General features: G+C 41.0%; 1 protein-coding gene across 9 annotated transcripts in view; it reads left to right on the top strand.

Moving 5' to 3' along the window:
* The window catches only part of gpx2 (glutathione peroxidase 2), a 47,322-nt gene that overhangs the window by 21,270 nt on the left and 2,864 nt on the right, over positions 1-23,188 (top strand). Inside the window, exons 4-8 of one of the 9 annotated variants that reach the window (XM_061895120.1) lie at positions 11,646-11,723; positions 11,853-11,942; positions 19,646-19,723; positions 22,797-22,862; positions 22,933-23,070. In XM_061895120.1, the coding sequence (XP_061751104.1) occupies positions 11,646-11,723; positions 11,853-11,942; positions 19,646-19,723; positions 22,797-22,862; positions 22,933-23,070 (450 nt within the window). Of the gene's footprint in view, positions 1-11,645; positions 11,724-11,852; positions 11,943-19,645; positions 19,724-22,796; positions 22,863-22,907; positions 23,071-23,188 lie in introns of those variants that run through there. The other 8 variants (XM_061895121.1, XM_061895126.1, XM_061895124.1 and 5 more) reach the window with 8 other exon arrangements.

Below are 23,188 nucleotides of genomic sequence, written 5' to 3'. Positions count from 1 at the left end.
GAACTGCTGAAGTACAAAAATGAAGGTGAATGCAACTAATGTGTACCGTTCGTGAAGGGCCATCTGACAAAACACAACGTCAACATTGCTAAGAAATCATTTAAGAGAAGCAGGAGAAAATTCAAGACATTTGGAGTGCCAATTGTAAAATGTACATCAAGTTAAAGAGAGGACCCTGAAGAAACTGAAGTACTTCAAAAACAAGTCATTAGATAAATATCAAAATCACATCTTTACCACAAGTAAGACTCAACACACATAATCCTAATATCCAATTATATTCATCATATATCCATTATATTAATATACAGATATACGGACGTCTGCAACATGGGGTTGTGCATTGTCATGCTGCCATCAGTAAGATGCACTTGCGTTTGCTGTCCATAACATACAGTACACCATGGGCCACTCGAGTCACAACATTGCCATCAGCAAAACGTTCTCCCACACGATTCCACACACGATGTTTGCCATCTACCCTGAACAGTGAAAACCAAGATTCATCCGTGAAGAGAACACTTTTCAACGTGCCAGTGTGTGTGAGTATGTGAGCATTAGCCCACTCAAATCGGTTATGACGACTAACTGCCGTCAGGTCGAGACTCCGAGGATGACGACTAGCATGCAGATGAACTTCCCTGGGAAGAATTATCACAGTTTGTGCAGAAATTATTTGGTTATGCAAACCAATATTTGCAGCAGTTGTCCAGGTTGCTGGTTTCAGACGATCATTGTGGAGGTCCTGGGCTGGTGTGGTTACACGTGGACTGTGGTTGTGAGGACGGTTGGGTCTACTGCCAAGTGAAACGCCTTTGGAGACAGCTTATGGTAGAGAAATTAACATTCAATTCATGGGCAACAGCTTTGGTGGACATTCCTGCAGTCAGCATGCCAACTGGACGCTCTCTCAAAACTTTCGACATGTGTGGCATTGTGCTGTGTGATAAAACTGCACATTTCAGTCTGCCGTTTTACTGTGGTCAGCCGAAGGCACTCCTGTGCAATATTCATGCTGTTTAATCAGCATCTTGATATGTCACACTTGTGAGGTGGGATATATTTACTTGGCAAAAAAGAAGTCCTCACTATCACAGATTTGTGAACATTTGATAGGAATAGGTCATTTGTGTACTGTATATAGTAAACGTTTTAGATCTTTGAGTTCAACTCATGAAAAATGGCAGCAAAAACAAGTGTTGCATTTTTATATTTTTCTTTGTGTGTGTGTGTGTTTGTCCGTGTGTGGTATTTTGAAATGTCTATATATTGCTCATTTTGCTATCTATCCATCTATCTATCTATCTATCTATCTATCTATCTATCTATCTATCTATCTATCTATCTATCTATAATATTATTTTAACATTAGACAATAGAAGTAAGAGAACTTGTCACGCTTAAGAACAAATAGACCACCCTAAGAGTGCACTGGAGCACTTGTAGATTTTTTTCTTACCTACATACTAATCCCAGCTAAGAAAACATTGGTGAATACGAAAATCTCCTTAAAAACTTCGTAAGTGGGCCTAAGAACAAAATGTGTTCTTAAGAACGGTTGCTGAATGGGGCCCAATGTTCCTATTCTTATAGTTTCCCTTATAGATCGTGAAAACTGGCAGATGATAACTGATTTCTGATATTAATTAATACTTGTAGTATTATCAAAATCGTAAAAAAAAATATTATCAGTAAGTGTGACGTTGTGTCATGAGATTCTGCTTGGTCTTGGGATTTAATGATATAAACTCAGGCTATATATTGTCTATGAAGTAATCAATGGACTTTTGCTCCTTAGAGTTAAAGAGGTCAATGGTTGTAGTCACCACAGTTATTTTTGACAGATTTCAATAAAGGTTGCCTTAATCCAGTTCTCAAACATACCAATGTTTGACTTGGGTAATTTATTAATTCAGGTGTTCCTTATGTTCTTGCTTTTTTCATGACATATTTCAATAGTTAGAGGGACAAGCGCTAGAAAATGGATGAATGGACTTTCAAAGATATCAATAGCTAATAACATTTTTTTTTTTTACCACATTGTAGTTCGAGTTCTTCATCACATACATAGCTACTCCCCCTCCGTTCTTGTCGGTTCTGTTGATATACCGGTAGTTTAGTTCATATCCTTCCAGATCAACATTTAGTGAGGTGCTCATTCATGTACACATTTGTACCCTTCAGCTTCTTTCCCTGTCTCAGAAATTTTGAATATCCTGTTTGCAAGCTTCATGATGATGACTGACGTGGTGTTGCGTCTTCTATTCAGTGAAATGATTTCATCAATGGTGGTAATATCGACTGATTCTTATTGATTGCAGACAGTTCTTGTTGATTTGTTGAAGCAGTGTCCATGTCGTCTGGTTCTCCTCTGTTATGAAGTGCTTTTGCATAGGATCAAGGATTGAACCGAAGCACTGCAATGATGGTCAATTTTCTCTTTAATGTTTTCCAAAACAGTGATATACCCCAGACTGGTGATAACTTATTGTCTGGTAATGAGCTGTTGTCTCAATATTGCCATATCCTCCCTGAAGTTATCCAAAACAATGTTATCTTGTTGCATAGCATACAACTGTTTGGGCAAAGCTGCTCTCCACAACATTGCTGTTGTCCCAATGGGTGTTGTCTTGCTGCTTGGCATTCAACCATTGGCGCAATGTTGCATTCTCCTCTTTCAGCTTCTCCATCTCCTGTCTTAATGCTGTGTTGTCTTCACTGAGAATCTTCATTTCATTGAAGTTTTTAATTTCTTTCATATCATCGCAACGGGGCTTCACGGTGGCAGAGGGGTTAGTGCGTCTGCCTCACAACACGAAGGTCCTGCAGTCCTGGGTTCAAATCCAGGCTCGGGATCTTTCTGTGTGGAGTTTGCATGTTCTCCCCGTGAATGCGTGGGTTCCCTCCGGGTACTCCGGCTTCCTCCCACTTCCAAAGACATGCACCTGGGGATAGGTTGATTGGCAACACTAAATTGGCCCTAGTGTGTGAATGTGAGTGTGAGTGTTGTCTGTCTATCTGTGTTGGCCCTGCGATGAGGTGGCGACTTGTCCAGGGTGTACCCCGCCTTCCGCCCGATTGTAGCTGAGATAGGCGCCAGCGCCCCCCGCGACCCCGAAAGGGAATAAGCGGTAGAAAATGGATGGATGGATGGATGGATCATCGCAACATTCATTTCTCTCTGACAATCTGTGACTGGAGATTTTCGACATGCTGTGTTGTCTTCACTGAGAATCTTCATTTCTTTGAAGTTTTTAATTTCTTTCATATCATCGCAACATTCATTTCTCTCTGACAATCTGTGACTGGAGATTTTCGACATCTTTTTGTACACTTTTGATAATCTGTCTGGAGATTGTTGACATCGCTTTGTACCTCATTGATATTGTTTTGTAGAGTTCCTATTAATGCTTTTCGGTCCAGTTCCACTTCTGGCAACGCTGTATTGCTTCGTTGACTTTGTCTTCTCATGCTCATGGTTGCTTGGCAGCGAAGTGAAGCCATTGGTGTTGTTAGCTGCGGCAGCTCTAGCATGTTTTTTCATGTACCTTGCACCGGCCGGAGCTCTGTCATCCTCTCTTGTACGCGTGATCTCCAAGGCAGAGCAATTAAGCTATTCAATTGTGATTATTGAATCTACAGGCTGTGCTCTCTTGGACAGATTGTACAATCTGTACACGACCTATCTATACATCCGTGTGACTTCACAAACTGGACATGCAACCCTCGTTTTGCCTTTAAAATTAAGAAACGTTATATAACCTTCTCAAATTAAAGCAAATTAAGTTAAACCTATTTAAACACTCAAATAATATCATGGCTCCGAAGAAGCCAGAGCAATATTTTAATATTTTTCTGTCAAGAAAAGTATATACTGTACAGTGTTTCCCCCAGAAAATTTGTTAGTTAAGGTGGTGGGAGGAGGCGTTGCCTGGGATAGGCGGCAGGACGGGGATGGGGGTGGGGGTGGGTGGAAGGAACAGTGTAACTCGGCCTGTCTCCACCTCATCGCTGCCACCACAGGCAATAGACTACAGACTCTAATTATATTGAACACATTGTTTTTTAAAAATAACCAAATAACAATATCTTATAATAAATGAAAATATTCGAAAAATAAAGAAGCCTACAATTTTTGGTTGTGTTTTCCACTCCATTTGTGGAATGGTGATATACAATATATATCTCGATATTTTTCCATTGAGTACAAACAAAACAGAAAACAGTCCTAGTTACCTGAGATACGAAGTATGTCATTATTATGACTTGGTAAGTCAATATTTTGACTTAGTAATTTGATGTTAGTTTGTCTAAACTGTCGGACTATCGCTTCTTTGATGTCTACATCATTTCCAGAAGTCCCTTTTTTATCGGGACTTCTTCTTCTACTGCATTTAGCAATTTTGTCCCGAGTGGAACTTTCTGTTTTAGTCTGTCATGCTGGTGGCTGTTGAGTTTTGCCTAGTGAAAAAAACAACAACATTTTATGAGGATCTTTACAAAATTACATTCAATAATCTTGAATACATTATTTGGGGTAAACCCACTTTAGCACAGGTGTAAGATAGTGACATGGTATTTACAACATGTTAATGGCCCTCAATAAAGCACTTCAAGCTATTTTAATTTGGACAGAAAAAAAAATATTTAATGCAATTGCAGTGTTACTTAACTCAATATTATTTATTACAAGGAACTACTCAAAACATTTTTAATACAACCCTATTTAAAACAGATCTAAAACTGCTGATCTTTAATATATTGTATGCTTGCCATCTTGACTTCTGATTCCAAAGCAAGTATTTTTTTGTCACACTGTTGTCAATGATATGAAAACAAATGGATAAAATATGATTCCACATTGTTGAAAGTGGTCATCTGAGAGCATTTGTAATTGCAGTGCAGTTCATATACATTTTTTTTGATGCCCCAGAAATAGAACATCTATCTGCCTTTTTACAATATTACTTCCACGCAATGAAGTTAGCGCCCACATACATGAAGTTGAGCTCTTCTCTCTTTCAGCACGAAAGATTGTGAATTTGCCCTCATTGGAACCTTGCTGCTCTTGTACAAATCCCATTTCCATATGAGTTGGGGAATTGTGGTACATGTAAATATAAACGGAATACAATGATTTGCAAATCCTTTTCAACCCATATTCAGTTGAATATGCTACAAAGACAACATATTTGATGTTCAAACTGATAAACTTTTTTTTTTGCAAATAATCATTAACTTTAGAATTTGATGCCAGCAACACGTGACAAAGAAGTTCGGAAAGATGGCAATGAATACTGATAAAGTTGAGGAATTTTCATCAAACACCTATGTGGAACATCCCCCAGGTGTGCAGGCTAATTGGGAACAGGTGGGTGCCATGATTGGGTATAAAGACGGCTTCCGTGAAATGCTCAGTCATTCACAAACAAGGACGGGGCGAAGGTCACCACTTTGTCAACAAATGTGTGAGCAAATTGTCAAACAGTTTAAGAACAACATTTCTCAACGGTTTATTGCAAGGAGTTTAGGAATTTCTCCATTTACGGTCCGTAATACCATCAAAATGTTCAGAGAATCTGGAGAAATCCCTGAACAGAAGCGATGATATAACAGACTTTCGTTCCCTCAGGCGGTACTGCATCCAAAAGTGACATCACTGTGTAAAGGATATCAACACATGGGCTCAGGAACACTTCGAAAAACCGCTGTCAGTAACTACAGTTTGTCGCTACATCTGTAAGTGCAAGTTAAAACTACTATGCAAAGCCAAATCTATTTATCTACGACACCCAGAAACGCCGCCGGCTTCTTTGGGCCCGAGCGCAGCTTAGATGGACTGATGCAAAGTGGAAAAGTGTTCTGTGGTCTGACGAGTCCACATTTCAAATTTTTGGGGGGAAACGATGAACGTTGTGTCATCCGGACCAAAGAGGAAAAGAACCATCAGGACTGTTCTAGGTGCAAAGTTGAAAAGCCAGCATCTGTGATGGTATGGGGGTGTATTCGTGCCCAGGGCATGGGTAACTCACACATCTGTGAAGGCACCATTAATGCTGACAGGTACATGCAGGTTCTGGAACAACATATGTTGCCATCCAAGCAACGTTATCATAGACGCCCCTGCTTATTTTGGCAAGACAATACCAAGTCACTTATTACAACAGCATGGCTCCATAGTAATAGACTGCGGGGACTGCGGGCGGCATAGCTTGGTTGGTAGAGTGGCCGTGCCAGCAACTTGAGGGTTGCAGGTTCGATTCCCGCTTCTGCCATCCTGGTCCCTGCCGTTGTGTCCTTGGGCAAAGCACTTTACCCACCTGCTCCCAGTGCCACCCACACTGGTTTAAATGTAACTTAAATATTGGGTTTCACTATGTAAAGCGCTTTGAGTCACTAGAGAAAAGCGCTATATAAATATAATTCACTTCACTTCACTTCACTAGACTGGTCTGCCTGTAGTACAGACCTGTCTCCCATTGAAAATGTGTGGCGCATTATGACACCTAAAATACCACAACGGAGACCCCGGACTGTTGAACAACTTAAGCTGTACATAAAACAAGAATGGGAAATAATTCCACCTGAAAAGCTTAAAAAATGTGTCTCCTCAGTTCCCAAAGGTTTATTGAGTGTTGTTAAAAGAAAAGGTGATGTAACACAGTGGTGAACATGCTCTTTCCCAACTACTTTGGCACGTGTTGCAGCCATGAAATTCTAAGTTAATTATTATTTGCAAAATAAAAAATAAAGTTTATGAGTTTGAACATCAAATATCTTGTCTTTGTAGTGCATTCAATTGAATATGGGTTGAAAATTATTTGCAAATCATTGTATTCTGTTTATATTTACATCTAACACAATTTCCCAACTCATATGGAAACGGGGTTTGTACATCATTCGGCATATCTTTCTGTGACCAGGCTGTCAAGGGTGAATGGAGAATCCCAACTCCTGTGAGAGCTTGTGTCAATATCTGATGTTTCTATTCCAAATCGAATGGATGTAGTTGATGGAGAACCTCCCCAGATCTGCTCACATAGTTCAAAGTACAGCAAAACAACACTATCGTAACCACTTCTTCGACCTGCGTCAACTGATAGTCTGTACTTTCCACGAATCGCTTTCAGTTTAGTGCCGTTTCTGTGATGTCCTCTTTCTGATAAGGAAATTCCTCAGATATCCCTCCAAGTCCGTACCGTTCCAAAATAGGGTAAGAATTTCACCGGACTGACAAATTTGCCAGTTAACACTTTCTTGAGTTTTGTTAACTTCAAACTCCAAAACGATGCTTTAAAGTAGCTCTACTTCTCGGTCAGTCCACATACATAATTCTTTCTTGCCGTGACCCGCCATTTTTGCTATATGCCGCCTCTGGAAATTACGTTTTGAATGTTTCTGATTAGCTAAAATGGTCTTACGTCCTAGGCTACAGTGCCCCCAGTATTTTGGCATGCATATGACACTCAGTGTGTGCTTGGGGACGGTGATAGTTTTTTAAATGCGCACGTGTGGCTGCAGATCTTGTTAAGATGTTAGTTTAGGCGGTGGCTCTTTGTTAAGGCGGGTGCCTTAACAAAAAAACGCTGCAGGAAACCCTGGTGTATCTTAATTTTAGTATAAAACTGTAAAAGATTTCAGTGTGTGTGTTTGTACTTTTTAAGCACTTTCAACAATACAGTGATGATAATCATTACTGCAGTATGAAGTATTTATATTTTGTTGCACTACAAGGGTTTGATGAACAAGGAGTCATGGAACCTGGAACACATTATCTACATTTAATAATAACCATGCCTTCCAGGAAATTGCAATTTTGCGATCGTGCCAATTCTTACTCATTTAAACAATCTCAGTGAATTTATACATAGCCATGCAACTTTGTTTAATTCCCGTAACATCCCCACGTTTTGACTAATCAATGTCATTTTTGCCAATCTTGTTCATTCCTAAGCAGAGCTCAGACACAATCCTGCAAATTGTGTAACCATGTGGTTGGCAACTTTTACCATCAAAAGAGCCATTCAGAGCCCTCTTGCACGAAAGGGATGTAGTCCGGAGTCGCAAAAAACCCCACACCGTATATACTTTTCAAAAAATGTTTTAGTCTGTTTAAATTAGACCAGTTACAACAAATAAGAGCAGTGTGCATGTGTAATGGATACCAGCCGCTGTGGCTATACAAAACTTATTTTAACCTAATGTTTTGTAAGCCAGCGTTGTTGGCAACATAGGCAAAGGAATATGTCCATGCAGCATTAAATTCTCTGTCATTCGTCGAATTTTTTGGTTGGGATGTATTTATTAGTTTGCTTATTGTGGATGTGCACTCAAAAAGCCAATATTTTTCTCTCATGTCACACCGCTCGCTCTTTTTTTTTCCCTTGCTTTCCATGTGCTGATCCAGTCACAAGTCATCCTAGACGCATTTACGGCCTTGCAGACAGTCGGATATTATTGAACTCCTTTAAAGCTGCACACTTTTCCACTCCAGTTTGAAAAAAATCTGGAATCTCTGCAAAGGCAGCCACAATAAAGAAGCTGAAGTGCCACATGCTGCTACGGTGCGGCAGGTTGTAGACCTCGGATCTAACCAGTCAAATGTGTCCCTGTATCGCCCAATCACATTCTCACTTTTTTGTTTTCATTGACAGAGATGTAGACGTGAGATGATAATCATTAATCTTTTATTGTCTCTTATTTACCAACAAAAATCTCCGCTGTAAATTGCGCTCAACAGTTCCCCATTGTTTTTGTCAAAAGAAGTTGGGGTAAATTACGTGCACAATATTAGAAAGTTTGCAATCAACAAGCACCTTTCAACTGTAAAACATACACATAATACTTATGGATGATAAAGCAGACAGCATACAATGAACAAGCTTTAGTGGGTGTTTTTCCCAAAGTATGTATGCGTTTGTTTGAGTTTGTCTCATGAGTAAAAATGCCAGCATATTGAACACACACTGTTGTTAACTGTTTACGGTAAGAAATGTAGTTAAGTACATTACACTTTAAGATGGACCTCACGTATAAATACATTATCACATTTTTAAAAAGGGCCCTTATAGACATGTTTACATGCTTATACTGTACATAACAAAAGTGTGTACACCCTTGACGTCTGAACCCTTTTTTGTTGGAGTAAATATTTTAAAGGGGAACTACACTTTTCTCGGCGGAATTTTGCCTTCTTTTGGCTCATAGGACTCCGGAGGCAGCAGACAGGTACCGACAGACCAAGCGGTGTGCGGCTTCAGTGGTCGCGGAGGCAAAAACTCAGACATGGGAGGAGTTCGGGGAAGCCATGGAAAACGACTTCCAGACTGCTTCGAAGCGATTCTGGATCACCATTCGCCGCCTCAGGAAAGGGAAGCAGTGCAGTGTCAACACCGTGTATGGAGAGGATGGTGTTCTGCTGACCTCGACTGCGGATGTTGGGGATCAGTGGAGGGAATACTTCGAAGACCTCCTCAATCCTACCAACACATCTTCCTATGAGGAAGCAGTTCCTGGGGAATCTGTGGTGGGCTCTCCAATTTCTGGGGCTGAGGTTGCCGAGGTAGTTAAAAAGCTCCTTGGTGGCAAGGCTCCGGGTGTGGATGAGATCCACCTGGAGTTCCTTAAGGCTCTGGATGCTGTGGGGCTGTCTTGGTTGACAAGACTCTGCAACATCGTGTGGACATGAGGGGCGGTACGTCTGGATTGGCAGACCGGGGTGTTGGTTCCTCTCTTTAAGAAGGGGAACCGGAGGGTGTGTTCCAACTATCGTAGGATCACACTCCTCAGCCTTCCTGGTCCGCGCCCTATATGATCAGTGTTAGAGCTTGGTCCCCATTACCGGCAGTAAGTCGGACCCGATTCCAGTGAGGGTTGGACTCCACCAAGGCTGCCCTTTGTCACCGATACTGTTGATAACTTTTATGGACAGAATCACACGCCATTAGACTGTACAACTCCTCTCTGGGACAGGGGACGGGGGGTATTAGGATGACAGGGGATGCAAAACATTAACAGTGCAATAAGTTTTCATAACATGGTCACTACTGCCTACTTTGTCTTGTTATATTCTTATTTTACTGTTATATTGTTATTCCCATTGTTTTTATTCTTTTTGTAATATTTCTCTATTTTGTTTCCTTTTAAACCCCCATTATTTACTTTTTACTTTTTTTTTAAATTGATCTCAACTCTGTACACTGCTGCTGGAATTTTAATTTTCCTGAAGGAACTCTCCTGAAGGAATCAATAAAGTACTATCTATCTATCTATCTATCTATCTATCTATCTATCTATCTATCTGAGGTGGACACCTACTGTAGGAAATGACCAATAAGGTTTTTTTCAGGCTGAGGCAGATGAGCCGATATTCATTTGCAGTAAAATGTATTTAAACAGAAATTGTACAAATAGCCGGTCAAGACCTAATGTTCTGGCAAATTTAGCACCAAAAAACATCACAGGATTTCACAAACACCTTTTTTACTTTTGTTTTAAGAGGCGCATCGGCTTTTGCATTTCAAAATATGGGAAATTTCCTGGGGAAATTGGTTAAAAATATGGGATTTATCTACATCACAATAACTCTCCATCTACTAAATTTTACATTTAATGGATTTAATACTCCTTGTAAGGAATCCAGAAATATTGCGTATATTTAAATAAATACAATTTTGGGCTCCTTAATGTAGCTTATAGTTGAGACATTTTCCAAGTTGTTCACATTATTTATTCCTGAATGTTATAGAACTATGAGAATATGTGAGCTGCTACCTGCTTTTCTTAACTTATACGTTTCCTATTTGTCAAGACATTTACACAAAGTTTGGATTTTTAGCAGATATCTTTTATGTCGACCTTATGGCTATCCATCTCTGTCGCGTTCTTATGTGATTAAATCAATAAACCTGAATCTTTGTACACTCCTTTTTAATGAGCCCATGCTGCGAGTGGTGCAGACAAAGACTTGAAGTGTGACAAAAACATCAACAAAAAACGGTACCAGGAAAACGCCAGAAAAGGACAAAAACTAGATGTTCTGGCAAAAATTGGAAGTTTTGACAGTTACACAAAGGAGATGCACTGCAAGTGACAAGCGCTGCAAAAAGAAAAAGGAGGGCAGACCGGAGAATATTTCTCACAAGAAGTCAAGTAAATGCCCTGTCAAATATCAACGTATTTGGAGAGAATTATCTGTCTGTGTTGGCCATGCAATGAGGTGGCGACTTGTAGCCTGCCTTTCGTCCGAATGTACCTGGGATTGACCCAGAGGGACAAGCGGTAGAAACATGGATGGATGGATTATTGATTATGAGAGTATAACTTTAACTCTTAAATGAATATAAAATTGCACTGCATGAGAAAAGTTATCACGCAGGGCGAACGGGTTGGTACTTCACAATTTTTTTCTTAATACTAAATACTGGTATATGTGTATGTATTGTATCTGATGTGAAGTTATGTAGTAGTTGTTAAAATAAAAAAGGCAGTTACTTATTACGTCAAAATTCCAAATATCTGCGCCAATAATCAGTCAATCTTTGTTCTGCAGTATGAGGGTGTAATACACCATTAGCATTGTTGGTCCGTCTGTGTGTGAGAGTTCTTGTAAAACGTTCCTACAGTGTGTGCAATTCTCATTATAGGGTATCATCTTTGTTTATGACATCACAAACGAGCCCTCCTTTCAGCACATAGTGAACTGGGCCAGCGACGTGGATGAGGTAAGAAAATGACGATCATACATGGAGAATATATTGCAAAGGCTTTCTGCACACCCACTGACTCTTTTTGTGACAATATGATAGAGGCTCTTCTACCTGCTCACTAATTCTTCTCCGCTGATGCCACAGTTTGCCCCAGATAAGGTACAGAGGATCTTAGTCGGGAACAAATCGGATGACGAGACCAGAAGGTGCGTGACAAAAGAAGAAGGAAGCAAGGTTGGATTACATTTTTTTTAACTGTACTTTTTTTTTCAAGTTTTGCCTATCATTCACAATCCTTGTGTGAGACAAGAACATTTTTTTATTTTTTTTTATGCATTGTAATTTGTAAGTAAACACAAGCAAAAGTCAGCTAACAATGGAGGTAATGTTATTTTCTCTATTCCGCCTATAAAGCGCTCATCCAAAAACCTCCAATATTTTATATTGCCTGTGTATACGGCGGCGGTGCATTAATTTCAGACACATTACAACGTTCGCTATTTCCTTCAACAAACACTACTCATGGCAGGCTTCATGAGAGACAACAACTACTACTTGGGGACAAATGATAATCCAGAACCTTATTTTTTCATTTAAATATACGGAGGATGATATACAAGTTTAAGGCGCTGAGTTATAAGCAAATACAGCAAGTATCATTCTTGCTAAGTGCTAAACGAGAAATACAAATTATGAACATAATAATCCCTTGCTGTACAATTTCTGCTCTCGCTGAGATGCCGACTGATGGGCTGGTTATAGCTTTCCGTTTAGATGAAGAATTAATCACACATTAATCACATTTTTGTGTCTTTCTTGCCATCTACGGTTTTAAGTTGAATGTCATAGTTGACCAACTTTTTGGTTTATGGCCACATCCTTCTACTATACAAGTAAGAAGCATGATTTATAACCTATAATTAACTTTCACAAAGTTAGTATGTCAATAGCTGCATAAGCCAGTTAGCTCTCTGTGATCACGGCACCCCTAAAAGTAGTTATTTGGCGTTAGTGCTTATAACAACAAAATTGCTAATACTGGGTTAATATTCAGGTCACAAGATTTAAATGGGGTATTGTTGTGCGTTTTGGAGGGTTTTTTTAGAGGGCTTTCAAAGAGAACTGCACTTTTTGGGAATTTTGCCTTTTGTTTTTCAATCATGAGAGACACCAAGACAAAAGGTTTTTGTTATTTTGCATTTTAACATGTAAAATGTAGCTAATGGGAGAAATTGATTCTACCTCTAAATCTCTTTATAAATATTTTCAAAAACCGTCACCAATACTTAATTTACGTTCCGTAACCTGTATATTAACAGATTTGTAGCGACATTATTATTGTAAGAGCGAACACTGAGGAGCAATTTTTCTCTATTAGTAACACATCGACATGCTTCGGCATTAGCCCTAAAAGCTAACAACAGCGAGAGATAAGCTGGCTTCTACGATAACATAGAATAGGTTTAAATTTGCAATGCACAACACAACACAATGCGATACGACACCAATCTGTACTGACTGAAAAACATACACAATCATATTACAGTATCTGTAAAGTAAAGCACACAATTGTTTTGTTTGCACACAGCTAGCCAGACAGCGTAAGCTGTCCGTCATGATACACGCATGATGATACATGCATGATACACGCATGTATCATGATCAATATGAAGTGTCACTCACTCGATGGACAGTTGTCTTCTTAGTCCAGCTGGCCGTTTTCTCTGGTTTATTTGGGGTGAGCAAGCCATTTATGTCAAAATAACATGTCTCTAAATTTCAAATTTGCAACTTTGAGTCGCTTTCACCTCACTCTTATCGCTTTCCGTGTGCTCCAAAAATTCACCCTCTTGTTTGTGCTGGCTTCTAGAAACAGGAGTTCCTCCTCTGTTCATTGAGCTTCAAAAAGATTTGGTTGTGAATCCTCATTCGTGTATTTGTTTGTTACCAAGTCTGCCATGATTAGAACACACGCAAGCGTTTTGTATCCGGAATTAGGAACACACAGTCAGATGTGCGCTGCTATGAAAATGGAAATCAATGCACGGAAGAAGCCGGTTTATTTGCATGAAATGAAATGATCAAAATGCGGTAAATATTTAACATATGAAATAGTGTCATGAAAGTGTCTCTTACTACATTATAAAAATCAGATATTCTTTATTAATCCTCAAGGGGAAATTTAATTTTTTAGCACAATCTCATTCAAAATCTCATCATACATAGACTTGCAGTGTGTAGGGTTTTGAACTTGTTTTATAGGGCTTTGAAGGCTACAATGGTGACTCCCATTAGCCGCATCTTCCAAGCCTTTACCATCTTTAAAGTCCTAATTAAAAAAAAAAACTTGTGTTCTTTTCTCTCATAATGGTTGTGAACGATAGGCAAAATTTAAAAAATAAAGTGCAGTTCCCATTTAAGGGCGGAATAGATTACGACCATTAGCTGCATTGTTGGCCACCTCATACTTGTCGTACAGTATATGACAACTTGTAATCCATACAAAAATAAAAATGTGCGTTTTTGTCCTACATGTTATACATCGTCTTACTAAATTCTCTGTGAAGCGCTTTGAGTTGATAAAAAAGTGCTATTTAAATCAAATTAATTTGTATTATTGTGGGCATGCTGCAATGCCAGGACCCATTCATTAATATTATTTTATAATGTAAGAGACACATTCATAACAACATGTACTCTTACATTATTAACTGTATCCACTCGGCATATATTGCACCAGTCACCCAGGGGGTATCCCCACATCTGCGGTCCCTTCCTGGGTTTCACGTTGTTCCCATTGGGTTCTTTTTTTTTTTTTTCCCTGATGTGGGATCTGAGCCAAAGGTGCCGTTGTGGCTTGTGCAGCCCTTTTAAACGTTTGTGATTCAGGGCTATGTAAGTAAACTTTCAATGATTGATACTAAAAAATTCCCATGGAAATCTTGATGGGCATGCTTGCAATCTGTGCCCTAAAACTCTGGCCTGGGATCGGTCAAGGCCGGCATACTTATGAAATGGTATACACCAGGGGTGCCCACACTTTTTCTGCAGGTGAGCTCATTTTCAATTGACCAAGTCGAGGGGATCTACCACACTCATATATGTCGTTTATATTTATTTATAAGAGACATTTTTGTTAACAAGTTAAATGTTATGATTCGCTGCCCGGATAATATTATGTTTAGATTTTTGAGTTTGTTTGTGCACTTCTCAGTTGCTTTCCATAGCGACGTATTGGTTTCACCTGCCGCTCGTTCCGGACGCACACCTGATTTTGTGATTACTGTCGTTATTTAGCCTGCCTTCTCCCGTCAGTCTGTCTTGCTTCCTAATTTGTCTTTGTACAACAAGTGACGACTTTTGTTCCCGGTTCTGCTTATGCTAGCTTCCATGCTAAGCTCCATTTGTTTTTCTAGCTCCCATGCTAGCTCGTCTGGTTTTGTCAAAGTCTGATTTATATTTTAAATAAATAATTTCCTACCTGCAAGCTGTGTCCGAAGCCCGTCTGCATCCTTGGGAGAACGAAACCCGCATCACCATGCGGCCAACTCGTCACAGTAGGAAGCAAGCAAAAAGACGTTCTCTCGCTGCGGGCATTTCGGAGGTGGACGAAGGTGCTTGGATGGTCCTCCGAGCGATGGAGGCAGAGACGCTCCGCGTTTCGCCAGATGAAGATATCATGTGGGGACCTGGAGGGTTTCTGGTCTCGATCGACTCCATCTGGCCCTGGGAGGTCCACTCTCAGCCTGCTTGCACGCGTCAGCGAAAGCGGAAGTCCCACAAGAATGCTTCGGTTCGCGAAAGAGACGCGCATTTCCCGCAATCCTTCCCTACGGAACACAGCCATCAGGAAGCAGCCCAGTCTTCCTCCCCGCTGATGTTTGGTAATCCCATTTCTCACTTTGCCAAACATTTTACTGAATGGGCTGTCAGTCAGCTGGAGACCGGCGCGGATGACGTCATTCCGTTGACACCCCCCGATGACGTCACCTCGTCCAGAGACGAATATATTTTTTTTTATTCTGTTAATTCTGTCTTTCAGCCAGTTCCAAATTACTTAAAACTACAATAAGACATTATCAGGACATTTTTTTCAAATGCAGGTCTAGTCAATCCCAGTCACCGGAATTTTGGACTCCGCCGCTAAGGATGCAAGCCCCGCCCACGTCAGTGGCCATTTTCTCTCTTCCTCCCAATCAACCTCAGGTGGGGGGTGAGAGAAGACTTTTTGGACAATCGAGAGGGGAGGGTTCTACCCCCCTCCTGGCCTCCCTCCACCCACCCCTAGGGACGATTCCAGTCCACAGGGAGCGTGTCTATATCCGCTTTTTGAGGGGGAGCTGTGCTACAGAGGTAGCACAGCTGCGCCCAGCCAAGCCGCAACCTCCGGTGCAGCCACCACCACCAGTTTTTCGACCCACCAAGCCGCAACCTCCGGCGCGGCCACCACCACCAGTTTTTTGGCCCGCCAAGCCGCAACGTCCGGCTAGGCCACCAGCACCTGCTCCAAGTCTGGTTTCCACAGCAGCACCTTCTCCAAGTCTGGTTTCCACACCAGCACCTGCTCAAAGGCTGGTTTCCACACCAGCACCTGCTCAAAGGCTGGTTTCCACACCAGCGCCTGCTCCAAGGCTGGTTCCCACACCAGCACCTGCTCAAAGACTGGTTCCCACACCAGCACCTGCTCAAAGGCTGGTTTCCACACCAACACCTGCTCAAAGGCTGGTTCCCACACCAACACCTGCTCAAAGGCTGGTTCCCACACCAACACCTGCTCAAAGGCTGGTTCCCACACCAACACCTGCTCAAAGGCTGGTTCCCACACCAACACCTGCTCAAAGGCTGGTTCCCACACCAACACCTGCTCAAAGGCTTGTTCCCACACCAACACCTGCTCCAAGGCTGGTTCCCACACCAGCACCTGCTTCTACGACGACGCCGCCTCCTGCTTCCACGACGACGACGACTCCGCCTCCCGCTTCCACAGCGACGACAGCTCCGCCTCCCGCTTCCACGGCGACGACGACTCCGCCTCATGCTTCCACGGCGCCGGCTCCTGCTTCCACGGCAATGACGACGCCGCCTCCTGCTTCCACGGCGACGACGGCGCCACCTCCTGTTTCCACGGCGACGACGGCGCCACCTCCTATTTCCATGACTCAGTCTCAGCGACCTCGAGCTGGCCTGCTGCTCATGCAGCAATCAGGGGCCTGCAAGCGGCCCTCTCGGAGGTCGGTGTATGGACGCCAGTGGCGCAAACAGCAGCGACACCCAAGGCGTTGTCTTAGAACTCTCTGGCTGCTGAACTTCTGGCGCCACTCACGCCCACCTTCTCGGCGGCCACCAATGTGGCCTTTTCGAGGTCGCCCTCCTCGACGATTGCGGCAGCGGCGTTCCATTCGCCCCCGCCACCTGACTTGTCCCCGGTGGATTCGGGGACACGTGGCCTGGCGACCATCCGCCATGTCCTGCCCACCGCCCTCCCTTGACTCATTAACTGTCTTATGGTTGGGGGGTTAACTGTAAGTTTTTCCAGGGGACATCTGGAATCTGTCCCTTAGGGGGGGTCTTGTCATGATTCACTGCCCGGATCATATTATGTTAACATTTTTGAGTTTGTTGTTGCACTTCTCAGTTGGTTTCCAAAGCGTTGTATTGGTTTCACCAGCTGCTTGTTCTGGACGCACACCTGATTTTGTGATTAATGTCATTATTTGGCCTGCCTTCTCACGTCAGTCTGTCTTGCTTCCTAATTTGTCTTTGTACAACAAGTGACGACTTTTGTTCCCGGATCTGCTTATGCTAGCTTCCATGCTAAGCTCCATTTGTTTTTGTAGCTCCCATGCCAGCTCGTTTGGTTTTGCCAAAGTGTGATTTATATTTTAAATAAATAATTTCCTACCTGCACCCTGTGTCCGAAGCCCGTCTGCATCCTTGGAAGAACGAGACCCGCATCACCATGCGCCCAACTCGTCACATTAAAGGTGTTTAATGATAATACAAGCATGTTTAACACATATAGATTCCTTTCTTTCATGTAGACAAGAAAATAAGTTGGTTTATTACCTGATTCTGAAGACTTGCATTAATTAGAATCAGACAGTAGTGATGATAACGTCCACATTTTCGAATGGAGAGAAAATAATACCACATGAAAGTGGTTGGTTTTTGGCATCTTTTTTGTCCAGCTTCCATACTCGTTTTTACACACTTTACAAGAAATATATTGACGGAAAACTCTGTGTCTTGCTCGCTTGTGCATGCCAGCTTTCTTAGACTCTAATTTTGTTAGCGCAGGCAGGATGAAGCAGCGCTTTTGTTGTGAAGATAGGAACTGTGCAGTCAGTCTTTAGAGTTTTGACGGCAGGTACGGCGTGACTGTCTATTGAAATGACGTGTTTCTCAACTATTTTTTTCTTAATAATCTCACAAGACCCTCGAGTGCCATGAATGTCAAAAAAGTGACGTATTGAAGATTGATGAGCGCTCATTTTTAGGTCTATTTTTTTTTTTTTTTATCCCTGGCTGGCGAGCGACTGACACATCCTCCGCGATCGACCGGTAGCTCGCGATCGACGTAATGGGCGCCCCTGGTATACACTCTAATGCTATTATACTAATAAGAGAAGTTAACATACTTTCAAGATGGCGCCACGCATCGAAATCCATGATTTTTAGCTTTAACCATACAAATTTTGCGAAAATGTTTCCATAAAATGTTAGCATGCTAGTATTAGCATTATGATATCGGACACAGTAGCGTATCTCCAAGATACTGACAAGTATTATAATGCACTATTTTGTAAACATACAAAATTAGCTGAATAGCTAGCATAAAATGTTAGCTGTTAGTATACCTCCAAGATTGCGCCATGTATCAAAATTCATGATTTTTAGGTTTAAACATACATTGCACGTTAACTGTCAGCATGCTTGCTCGACAGGAAACTTGGGCTGACACCACCTCCTGCCAGTGGTCACCTCTTTCTGGTGGTGACCCAGCCAAAGCAGCATGGACATGAACTTTTTAGCAAGAGATAAAGTAGACAAGTGTCGGGAAAAAATTAGATATCAAGCACCGAGCTACTTGAAAGTATGGCTGAGCAACAAAAAGACCTAACTTTGCTACATTATGCTGTTTCCTGAAAAAAGCGAATGGGAAAATGGGTGTACTAATTCAATGGCCTTAAGGGTACCCATTAAATGGACCCATAGGAATCCTTTTCTAGAATAGCGTCGCCATAGTAACACAAAATTTTCTAAAAATGAAGTACCACTGTAGCCACAATCGGGACCTTTCTGACGATATATGTTGGGGTTTGTTGGCCGGTTTGTCACTCTTTAATTGTGAGAGTTTGGACTTAAAGAATAATAAATAAATGTTGAAGTCCAAGCAATCATGTGATGGGCTTTGTGCAATGCAAGCACCCTTAGGGCAATTGCTTTGTACAAAACCCAAAACCAGTGAAGTTGGCACATTGTGTAAATCATAAATAAAAACAGAATACAATGATATGCAAATCCTTTTCAACCTATATTCAATTGAATAGACTGCAAAGACAAGATACTTAACATTCGAACTGGTAAACTTAATTGTTTGCAAATATTAGCTCATTTGGAATTTGATAACAGCAACATGTTTCAAAAAAGCTGGCATAAGTGGCAAAAAAGACCGATAAAGTTGCGGAATGCTCATCAAACACTTATTTAGAACATCCCACAGGTGAATAGGATATTTGGAAACAGATGGGTGCCATGATTGGGTAGAAAAGCAGCTTCCATGAAATGCTCAGTTTAAGAACAACATTCCTCAACAAGTTACTGGAAGGAATTTAGAGATTTCACCATCTACGGTCCATAATATCATCAAAAGTTTCAGAGAATCTGGAGAAAGGCCAAAAACCAACATTGAATGCCCGTAACCTTTGATCCCTCAGGCTGTACTGCATCAAAAATTGGCATCAGTGTGCAAAGGATATCACCACATCGACTCAGGAGCACTTCAGAAAACAACGGTCAGTAACTACAGTTTGTCGCTACATCTGTAAGCGCAAGTTAAAACGCTACCATTCAAAGCGAAAGCCATTTATCAACAACACCCATAAATGCCGCTGGCTTCGCTCGGCCCAATCTCATCTAAGATGGACTGATGCAAGGTGTAAAAATTTTCTGTGGTCTGACAAGTATACATTTCAAATTGTTTTTATAAACTGTGGACGTTGTGTCCTCCGGACCAAAGAGGAAGAGAACCATCTGGATTGTTATTGGTGCAAAGTTCAAAAGCCAGCACCTGAGATAGTATGGGGGTGTATTAGTGCCCAAGGCATGGGTAACGTACACATCTGTGAAGGCACCATTAATGCTGAAAGTTACATGCAGTTTTTGGAGCAACATATGTTGCCATCCAAGCAGCATCTTTTTCATGGACGCCCCTGCTTATTTCAGCAAGACAATGCCAGGTTACATTATACACATGTTACAACAGCGTGGCTTCATAGTTAAAGAGTGCGGGTACTAGACTGGCATGCCTGTAGTCCAGACCTGATTCCCATTGAAAATGTGTGGCGCATTATGAAGGCTAAAATACCACAACGGAGACCCAGGAGTGTTGAACAACTTAAGCTGTACATCAAGCAAAAATGGGAAAGAATTCCACCTGAAAAAAATTAAAAAACTGGTCTCCTCAGTTTCCAAACGTTTACTGAGAGTTGTTAAAAGGAAAGGCCATGTAACACAGTGGTAAAAATGCCCCTGTGTCAAGTTTTTTGCATTGTGTTGCTGCAATTAATTTCAAAGTTAATGATTATTTGCAAAAAATATTTAAGTTCTTCAATTCGAACATTAAATATCTTGTCTTTGCAGTGCATTCAATTGAAATAAGTTGAAATGGTTTGCTAATCATTGTATTCTGTTTTTATTTATCACTGTTTTGGTTTTGTACAATATTACCGTGTTTTGGTCAGTTTAGGCATTATGGGAACTTTTTTCCTGGGCACATTGATTTCATTACTCATACCAACGCACTGAGTTCCTACTTTCAGCAACAAATTCGTGTGTTCTAATCATGGCAAACTTTGTAATGGACCACTATTTTTGACAAATGAAGATTCATAACCAACATTTCCTCTAAGGTGCGCACCTGTGCAATTGCACAGTGCTCACGCGTCCTCTGCGCACGGCAAATCTAGGCCGCGCACAAAATCGAATAAAAAGATAACCGCATAACGGTGTACACGTCTGCCGTCACTCACATGTGCGCCACTGAATGCTCAAGGAGTTTTGGCGTTTGCTCACACATATGAAACATTGGAGGGAAAATTGTTCACAAACTTATCTTTTTGAGCCTGAATATACAGATTTTGAACTATTGGTTATAAAAGCTGAGAGAACACAAAGAGAGGGTAAAGTGTTAGAGCAGACAGGAGCCGAGAAAGTTGGGATCTACATGGCATTGTAAATGTGGAGATTGCCAAGCTAAGTATGCACTGAGTAGGGAATACTGTAATTATCGATTGGCGGCTTTTGTCTGTTGAAGTTTGAGGATAAAAATGTATTCATTCCATTTTTAAATAAAGCTGTAACATAACAAAATGTAAACATAAGTGAAGCGTTGTGAGTACTTTCAAGATGCACTGTAGTTTTCGATTACTCTTTATATGCACCCAACATGTTTATTAAACACGTAACATAATGTTCATAGTTCTATGATGATTCTAACCTAATTTTAAAACACTTTGTTGTGGTTTAGATGTGTTTTTTGGTGCAACTTTTGCGACGGTCTTATTTATAACCTACTGCAAAATTGTTAGTTTTTGGAGGCATTCCCTTATTGCAAATCCACCCCACCTTGTTCAAAAGGGTCAGAAATTATCTTTTGAAAATGTACACTTTTAAATATTTTTATTGGAGACGAACACCACAATTTATTTTTCCAGACAAGGTCAAAAATAAACTTCATAAACATTATATGATTCACATGGTTTCAATAGGTACACATGGCTACTCTCGCTTTGAATCAGCTGCATACAAGAAACTGCTTTTACCAAAGCTCGCATGTCTGTGTTATTGTGCACATCCCAAGAATAGATGAAAATAATACATTATGCTCTTGTTTCCTCAAACACAGCTGGCCTCATACAGAGTTCTTCCCCCTCTGGCTGATAGCTTTACTTCATGTCCAAATAAGTACGTCCACCTCGTTCTGATGTCTCAAACGTAACTAGACAGCAAAACACAGTGAGCAGAGGCATCCAAAAACTGCGTGCAAGCTCACACCCAAATGCATGAACCGTATGATATGATGCTTTGGCTTTATTTTAACAGGGGTATCCAACATTGTATCAACAATGTTGGAGATGTAGGAGATAGAAAAGACAAAAATCATCATAAGTCCCCTTTACAAAAAATATTCTAAACATTATGCAGAGTAATGTAGGCATGCCACTCATTTTAATCATGTGGTATTTTAGATAAAAGTTCTTCATTGAAAGTAAAACTACTTCCTGGAGAGTGTGCACATTGCTTTGTTGGTCAGCTGTTCCGTCATGGTTTTTTCAACTCAATTTTTCTATTGAAAGTCCCAATGTGCTGTTTAGCATCTTCCATGTTGAATAGTTTGCTTTTGCAGTATGTCAATACATTAACTTCTCATTTGCACATGAACGGCGGTAACACTAATTAGCCAAACTGCCTGAAATGCGTTGCCATAAGACGTTTTAGGCATTTTTAGTTATTCTGTGATGCAGATGGGTTAATTGCATTAAAATGCTTGTTCAAATCATAGTGATGGATTAATCCGTGTCAATTGTTACAGCCATAGTAAATATTATTTAATATTGATACTGTACATGTACAGGCAGGACAAGGCAGTCCTCGTGTTGCAATGTTTCATAGTCACAAATGCACGTCCATAAATTATTCATACTGTAGAAAAGGAGAACTTGTAATATGTGTGCAATGGAAGAAAACGTAGGTGGAGTAATACAATGAATCCTTTCTGTATGCAGCTTTCATTAGAAAAAGTTTGGACACCAAATAAGAACAGTACTTCATGCTAAAAATGTGTTTCTTTCTAACTACGTGTTGCAGCTAGCTGAAAGATATGGAATGGACTTCTTTGAGACCAGTGCATCTACCAGCAACAACATTGACAAGGTAAGCAAAAATCGGGTAAATGGGCTCTGATCTTATATATTTTAGTGTGTCTTGTATTTGTCATTTTCAGTCGTTCACTCATGTGGCAAAACAAGTGCTGCAGGCTCACAAGACAGATGTGGACAACCTGTTGGGTTCGACTGATGGTAATTTAAACGAGGCTGCGCTGGATGAAAGCAGTCAAGATCACGTCAACAGCATTCAGAGGGTCTGTGGCTGTTAAAGACGATCTTTTAAATATATAATTTCCTACGTTTTACTTTTTCTTTTCTGCTGGGTTTCAAAATGAACTGTACACAATTTACCACCATGTACCAACAAAGGGG

This window comes from Nerophis ophidion, linkage group LG03 (genome assembly GCF_033978795.1).
Source record: "Nerophis ophidion isolate RoL-2023_Sa linkage group LG03, RoL_Noph_v1.0, whole genome shotgun sequence".
NCBI lineage: Eukaryota > Metazoa > Chordata > Actinopteri > Syngnathiformes > Syngnathidae > Nerophis > Nerophis ophidion.
Note: the sequence above shows the minus strand (reverse complement) of the source record. Positions and strands in the feature narration are given on the sequence as shown.